Source organism: Chiloscyllium punctatum, chromosome 9, assembly GCF_047496795.1.
Source record: "Chiloscyllium punctatum isolate Juve2018m chromosome 9, sChiPun1.3, whole genome shotgun sequence".
Taxonomy (NCBI): Eukaryota; Metazoa; Chordata; class Chondrichthyes; order Orectolobiformes; family Hemiscylliidae; genus Chiloscyllium; species Chiloscyllium punctatum.
Genome location: NC_092747.1, coordinates 71,253,853 through 71,261,828, shown reverse-complemented (window position 1 = coordinate 71,261,828; position 7,976 = coordinate 71,253,853). Strand labels below are relative to the sequence as shown.

General features: G+C 42.9%; 1 protein-coding gene across 1 annotated transcript in view; it reads left to right on the top strand.

The window, feature by feature from the left end:
• The first annotated feature begins 312 nt into the window (after positions 1-312).
• chordc1a (cysteine and histidine-rich domain (CHORD) containing 1a) overlaps positions 313-7,976 on the top strand; it is a 43,789-nt gene continuing 36,125 nt past the window's right edge. The window contains exons 1-2 of the mRNA XM_072577778.1: positions 313-497; positions 7,473-7,525. Of these exons, the coding sequence (XP_072433879.1) occupies positions 434-497; positions 7,473-7,525 (117 nt within the window). The 5' untranslated portion in view covers positions 313-433. The remainder of the gene's footprint in view (positions 498-7,472; positions 7,526-7,976) is intronic.

The following is a 7,976-nucleotide window of genomic DNA, read 5'->3' as shown; positions in this document are numbered from 1 at the left end:
AGCGCTGCTCCTTCATCAGCTACCTGCCGTTTCTTTGTTCCCCATTACTACTTCTCCAGCCTGATTTTCTAGCAGTCTAGGGTCCACTGTTGCTTCTCGTTTATCTTTTATATATAACAGCTACCTGATGAAGGAGCGCGGTTCCGAAAACTTATCCTTACAAATAAACCTGTTGGACTATAAGCGGTGTGATTTTTAGCTTTGTCAACCATTCTTTCCCGCATTCTGTTCAAAAAGTGCCATGGTTCTGCGCACGCTCCACTCACTCGAATGTTCGAGAACGAGGGCGGAAACGGCCGAGTGTTTCCGGAAACTGCCGCGAACGAGACAGACGAGGAGCCCGTTTACGGTCGCTGGCGACAGCTCCTCGTTCCCGAACTGCGCCTTCATAGGGGCGTTCGGACTGGTGGAAGGTCGTATCTTCTCTGGAGAAATGTCTCTTTTGTGTTATAATAAGGGCTGTGGACAGCGTTTCAACACTGAAGAAAACAACGATGGTAAGGCGGTCGCAGCCACAAGTTCTTGTCTTTGAGTTGCATGTTTAATCCAGGTTTGATGCTGAGGGCCACGATACTGATGGAATCGGTGCACATGGATAACTATCTCACCAGCCCCTTTTAAGACTTTTAGAGGAGACTGGTTTAGTTTGGGATTATGTTCGTCATAGACTGATTGGACCGAAAGGTCTGCATCCCTGTTGTATGATTCAAAGACCATCAGGACGTCCTCAGGTTACCTGGGAGTCAAAACTTCCTTCCCTCCATTCCACTTCCTGATTGACAGCTATTCCTGGACTATTACTAATATTCAGAATAGCAGCGGTTCCCAACCATTTCAGTATCGAGGCATACATTTCCATAGCACACCCACTTTTTCAGCTGGTTTCTTGTAAACTAACATTTACATTTGGTAGGAATTGAGGCACTGGTCAATGGGGAGCCTTCAGGAGGGCCTTCTTGCTGCCCACCTGCCATCCATCCAGCTATCATCCAGGCGCCTCTTACAACATGCACACATCTTACAGAAGTTCCCATGTGGTCCAGACATGGCGAGGAGGTCAGGTAATTGGTGGCGGCAACTGCCTGTCATTGTGCAGGGTTCGGGAAAGGTAGTCCCTCAGACTCACCTGCAACAAATGGCTGGCAGCGCATGCTGTCACACTCATGTTCTCATCTCCACTCTTCCCCAGAACAGCCCTCACATCCCACAGTAGCAGCAGCATGTGATTTGTCTGGTTCACCCCAGTTTGCCCTGTTCTAAGTTTTTAAATCCAGTCCAGTCTTTGAATGTTATGGATATGTGAATAGATGAGAAGAGTAGTCAGATCAGGGTGAAAGAAGTGATGAGATTTTATGGATCTGATCAGGGGAATAATCAAGGTAAGGATGCATATCAGAGGTATTGATTGAAGGGATTGTTCGGTGGATAGTGGAGTAAGAGTCAATGATTGTGGGGTCACCCAGGTTTTAGACTAGGTTAAAGTATTTCCTGCAACACTACACAGTTAAGGACCACAATCATTCAAAGTCTGAGAGTCCGAATTTGCCATTAGAAGTTAAAACTTTCCAGGCAACTCCACATAAGGCAGTTATGCACAGTTATATACCTGATCTCTAACTATCCCAAGACTGGAGGATTTGGCTCACTGGTGTTATTGTTTAACATCTGATAAACACCAGTGTCTTTCATCAAAGGAGAATTAAATTGTGGATTAAATGATACAAACTATTTTTGTTCTTGTGTATAATTCCTCTGCCATGAAACTTAAGTAATGTTAAATATCATTCTAAAATTATGCTGGAGTTGATGAAGGATGAGTATGCAAATACAACTGCTCCTGGCTCATTTCACTTGGTGCCAGGAGTTAGTATTTCCTTTTATTTTCCACAGTAGTTCTTTAGAAAGTTCAGATATCAGAATACAATCTGTACAACCTCCTATAAAGCTTTGACTGATGTCTTGAGAATATCATCTATCATTGGAACTATAAAGCATCTTTATAAAGGATGTAACAGCATAACGTTCAAAATCACGTAATCTATTCAAGCAGAGCACTGGTTCATAAAGGGAATGTCAACCCTGACAAGATTGTTACCCCTTCAAAGAATGTTAATAAACAGGATAGATAAAAGGGAACTACTAGATGCAATCTGTATTTGCATTTGTAAAGGGTCTACAATAAGATGAGTGAAAAGTGTTGGGGGTAATATCTCAGCATGGATAGGGATTGGCTAACTAATAGAAAACAGAGTTGGAATAAGTGGGCCATTTTCAGGATGACAATCTGTGACTATTGGAATGCCACAGGAAGTGTGTGTGGGGACGTTATTTATAATATTTAATACAGATTTGGATGAAAGAACGAATGTATCCATCACCAGGTTTGTGGATGACACAATTATGTGGGAAGGCAAATGGTGAGGCTGAGACAGAGTCTGTAGGGGCATTTAGACACATTAAGTGAGCAGTCAGAAACTTGGCAGATGTAATATAATGTGAGAAGTTGCATTTTCATACTTCGGCAGGAAGAATAGAGGAGTTAGATCTTACTTAATTGGGGAAAGACTGTAGAAAGATGCAGCACAGAGGGATTTGAAGATTCTCATACATAAATCCAATAACCTTGTATCCAAGGAGGATAATGAGGAAGGCAAGTGGAAGAGGTGTATTGGAATCAAAACGTGGACTCTTTCTCTCTTCACAAATACTGCTGTACCTGTTGATTTTCTCAAACTTTTTTTTGTTTCATTTGAGGCACTATGCCTCAGAGGTTAGCACTGCTGCATCACAGCACCAGGGACCCAGGTTCGATTGCAGCCTTGGGCAACTGTCTGGGTGGAATTTGTACACTCTTTCCCTCTGTCTGCGTGGGTTTCTACCGGTGGTCAGGTTTCCTCCCACAGTTCAAAGATATGCAGGGTAGATGGCATGGCCATGTTAAATTGCCTATAGTGTCCATGGATGTGCAAACTAGGTGGATTAGCCATAGTAAATGTGGGGTTACAGGAATAAGGTGGGCAGGTGAGTCTGATGGGATACTCTTCAGAGGATTGCCTTAGACTCAATGGGCCGAATGGCCTGCTTCCACACTGGGGATTCTTTGAAATGGAGCATGGTAGTTTTTAGAGGGAATGGAGTCTAAAAACAAGGAAGTTAGCTGAACCAATACAAGGTAACAGTAAGACTGCATCCAGATTAGTGTGAATTGTTTGGTCCCTTTATCTAAGGAAAGATATATTGACGTTGGAAGCAGTCCTAAAAGGGGTCACTAGGTTGATTGTGGATGTGGAAGACTTTTATTGTGATTTGTGGTGGGAGGTCATGTTGTGGCTGTACAGTACTTTGATTATACCATGTTTGGAATTTTGGTCTCCCTCATACAGGAAGGATGTTGTGAAACTTAAATTGGTTCAGAAAAAACTTCCTAGAACCTTAAAATCATAGCATCCCTAACTGTGTGGAAACAGGCCATTTGGCCCAACAAGTCAACACTGACCCTCCAAGGAGTATCCCACCCAGACCCATTCTCCTACCCTATGACTTTACATTTCCCCTGACTAATGTACCTAACCTACACATCCCTGAACAGTGTGGGCAATTTAGCATGGCCAATTCACCTAACCTATGCATCTTTGGACTGTATGGGAGGAAACTGTAAAACCAAGAGGAAACCCACACAGACACTGGGAGAATGTACAAACTCCACAATCGCCTGAGGCTGCAATTGGACCTGAGTCCCTGGTACTGTGAGGTAGCAGTGCTGACCGCTTAGCCACTGTGCCAGGATTGGGGAGTTTGAGCTATAGGGAGAGACTGAATAGGCTGGCACTGTTCTTCCTGATGCATCGGAGGCTGAGGGGTGACCTTTATAGCACTTTATAAAATCATGAGAGACATGGACAGGGTAAATAGACAAGGTCTTTTTTTTCTGGGTTGGGGGCATCCAGAACAAAGGGCATAGGTTTAGTGTGAGAGGGGAAAGATTTTAAGAGACCTAAGGGACAACTCTTAAGACCATAAGACATAGGAGTGGAAGAAAGGCCATTTGGCCCAATCGAGTCCACTCAGCCGTTCAATCATGGCTGATGGGCATTTCTACGCCACTTATCCACACTCTCCTCGTATCCCTTAATTCCTTAAATGCGTGTATGGAATGCACTGCTAGAGGAAGTGGTGGAGGCTGGTACAGTTACAGCATTTAAAAGGCATCTGGATGGGTATATGAATAGGAAGGGATTAGAGGGATATGGGCCAAGTGGTGGCAAATGGATGTCTGGTTGGTATGGATGAGTTGGACTGAAGGGTCTGTTTCCGTGCTGTACATTTCTATGACTCTTAAGAGGTTAAGTAAAAGGGGCAATCTTATTGAAACATACAAATGCTTGGGGGAGCTTGACAGGGTAGTTGCTCAGAGTTAGTTTGCCCTAATAGGAAGGATGTGGTAATGATGTTGGGATTGTATGACTGGCCTCCCAACAGCTAACGTGAGATAGGGGTACAAATATGTAGAGAGATCATAGACAGGTGTAGGAGCAACAGGGTGGTGATGATAGAGGAGATTTTAGCTTTCTCAATAATCACATGGATTCACTTACTGTTAGAGGTCTGGATGGAGTAGAATTTATAAGGAACATCCGGGAGGGTTTTCTAGAGCCATAAGTAGCCCAACTCGGGAAGGGGCCATACTAGACCTGATGTTGGGAAATTAGCCCGGCCAGGTGATTGAAGTTTTAGTAGGGGATTACTTTGGGAATAGTGATCACAATTCCATATGTTTTAGAATATTCATGGACAGAGAGGACAGTGGTCCGAAAGGAAGAGTGCTAAATTGAGGGAAGGCCAATCATACCAAAATTTGGCAGGAACTGGGGAATGTAGATGGGGACCAGCTGTTTGAAGGGAAATCCACATTCGATATGTGGGAGACTTTTAAAGAATGGCTGATTAGAGTTCAGAAGAGATATGTTCCTGTGAAAATGAGGGATAGAAATGGCAAAATTAGTGAACCATGCATGACCGGTGAAATTGAGAGACTCGTTAAGAGGAAAAAAGATACATCCATAAGTCTAGGTGACTGAAGACAGACAAAGCTTGAGAAGAATATCAGTAATGTAGGACCAATCTGAGAGGGCTAAAAAAGACCATGAAATATCCTTAGCGAGCAGGGTTAAGGAAAACCTCAAAGCCTTTCCTTCATATATAAGGAGCAAGAGGGTAATGAGAGAAAGGATTGGCCCACTCAGAGGTAAAGGAGGAAAGATATGCGTGGAGTCAGAGAAAATGGGTGAGATTCTTAATGAGTACTTTACTTTGGTATATGCCAAAGAGAGGGACATGACGGATGTTGAGGTTAAGGATAGATATTTGAGTACTCTAGGAGGCATAAGCAGAGAGGAAGTGTTGGGTATTCTAAAAAGGCATCAAGGTGGACATGTCCCCAGGTCTGGTTGAGATCTATCCCAGATTGATGAGGGAAGCGAGAGAGGAAATAGCTGGGGCTTTCACATATCTTTGCAGCATCCTTGAACACGGGACAGGGTTCCATGCTGGGATCACTGTTGTTTGTGATATACATAATGATTTGAAGGAAGGTGTAGGTCGCCTCATTAGCAAATTTGCAGATGACATGAAGATTGGTGGACTAGCAGATAGTGAAGAGGACGGGCAGAGAATACAGCAGAATATAGACTAGAGTGTTGGGCAAAGAAATGAGAGATGCAGTTCAATCCGGTCAAATTCAAGGTGATGCATTTTGAAAGATCCAATTCAAGAGCGAACTGTACAGTAAATGGAAAAGTCATGGGGAAAATTGATCTACAGAGCAATGTGGGTGTTCAGGTCCCTTATTCCCTGAGGGAGACAGCACAGGATAGTAAAGTGGTCAAAAAGGCATACAGCATGCTTTCCTCATTGGATGGGGTATTGAGTACAAAATTTGGCAGGTCATGTTACAGTTGTATAAGACTTTGGGATACTGCATACACTTTTGGTCGCTACATTATCAAAAGAATATGGATGCTTTGGAGAGGGTGCAGAGGAGGTTCACCAAGATGTTGCCTGGAATGGGGGGGTGCTAGCTATGAGAAGAAGTTGAGTAAATTAGGATTATTTTCATTGGAAAGAAGGAGATTGAGGGAGAACCAGATTGAGGTCTGCAAAATCATGAGAGGTGTAGACAGGATAGAAAGCAAGGAACTTTTTCCGGAGTGGAGGACTCAATTACTAGGGGTCACGAGGTCAGAGTGAGAGAGGAATAGTTAAAAGGGACAAAAGTTGAAGGAAAGTTCTTCATGCAGAGGGTGGCGGGTGCCTGGAATGTGTTGCCAGCAGCAGTGGTAGGGGCAGGAACAATAGCATCATTTCAGATGTATCTAGACAGATACATTAATGGGGGAGGGAGCAAAGGGACACAGATCCTTAGAAAATAGGTGACAGGTGTAAATAGAGAATCTGGATTGTGGCAGGCTTGCAGGGCCTAAGGGCCTGTTCCTGTGCTGTTATGTTCTTTGTTCTTGTTCTTTATATGGGAGAGTCTAGGAGAAATGGAGGACTGCAGGTGCTGGGGATCAGAGCTTAAAAATGTGTTGCTGGAAAAGCGCAGCAGGTCAGGCAGCATCAAAGGAGAAGGAGAATTGATGTTTCGGGCATAAGCCCTTCTTCAGGTCTTATGGGAGAGCCTAGGACTAGAGAGCAAAACATCAGGGTTAGGAGTTGTCCATTTAAGACAGAGATAAGGATGAATTTCTTCTAAGGGTGGTGATTCTGTGGAATCTCCTGCAGAGGCTTTGCCACTAAATATTTTAAAGGCTGAGATGAACTATTTTCTAAGAGTTTGGAGGGATATGGGCTGGGTGCTGGCAGATGGGACTAGATTGGGTTGGGATATCTGGTCGGCATGGACGGGTTGGACCGATGGATCTGTTTCCATGCTGAACATCTCTATGACTCTACCTAAGTAACAATATAAATGACATTTGATCTGTTTTTCTCAATAGCATTTATTTTTTCTGACCCTGACATGAAACGGCTTTGTAACAGCATAATGCATTAAAGATTAAAGCGCTCCATGATTATGAAATACTGCACTCCATGGTTCCCTGTCTGGGAGTTCCTTAATTATACACTATACATCTTCAAATCCCTCTCTGTCCCAACTTAGATCCTCTAAAATCTGTTTTTTTTTGACTTCTTGCATATTCTTTTCTAATTGCTGCACCATCAACAGTGATACCTTCTGTCGCATTCTTTCCCTGAATCTTGCACTTTTCTCCTCTTTGAAGGTACTCTTTACAGTATCTTTATATCAACTTTTGTACTGCTTCTGTGAAGCACCTTGAGATGTAATAAAAGACTAAAGATGCTGTATCATGATTAATGCCTTGGGAGTTTCACCAGTTTAGCAATAATGCTGTTCCTTAAAATAACTTCATTAAAGATGTAAGTAGTTCACATTCCTCTTTCTTTTTTTTTAGAAAATGCTTGTACATACCATCCTGGCGTTCCTGTGTTTCATGATGCATTGAAGGTAGGAAATCTGTTTTATCTGAACTGTTTCATGTCCAAAGGTTGGTGGCAGCTGTCTACTTAATGATATTTTTGCATTATCTTTAGAGATTCAACTGAAGTGATAAAATTTCATGTTAGTTTCTGGAAAATTATAAAGCTGTCCAAATCGGGCAACACGCACATTGAAATTGCTGCTTGCAATAAGGCAGTTGGAGCATTATTTCTAATTTTTTGGCTTTCCCAAAAAATTTATAGTTGGTAAAGCACCGCTTAGTCTAATGCCAAACTCTGTAAAAGTAGAATTATGACAACAATAGTAGTGATAGCATTCCATCAGGCTATAACCATAGGAAATTAGATTAGATTACTTACAGTGTGGAAACAGGCCCTTCAGCCCAACAAGTCCACACCGACGCGCAACCCACCCATTCCCCTACATTTACCCCTTTACCTAACACTACAGGCAATTT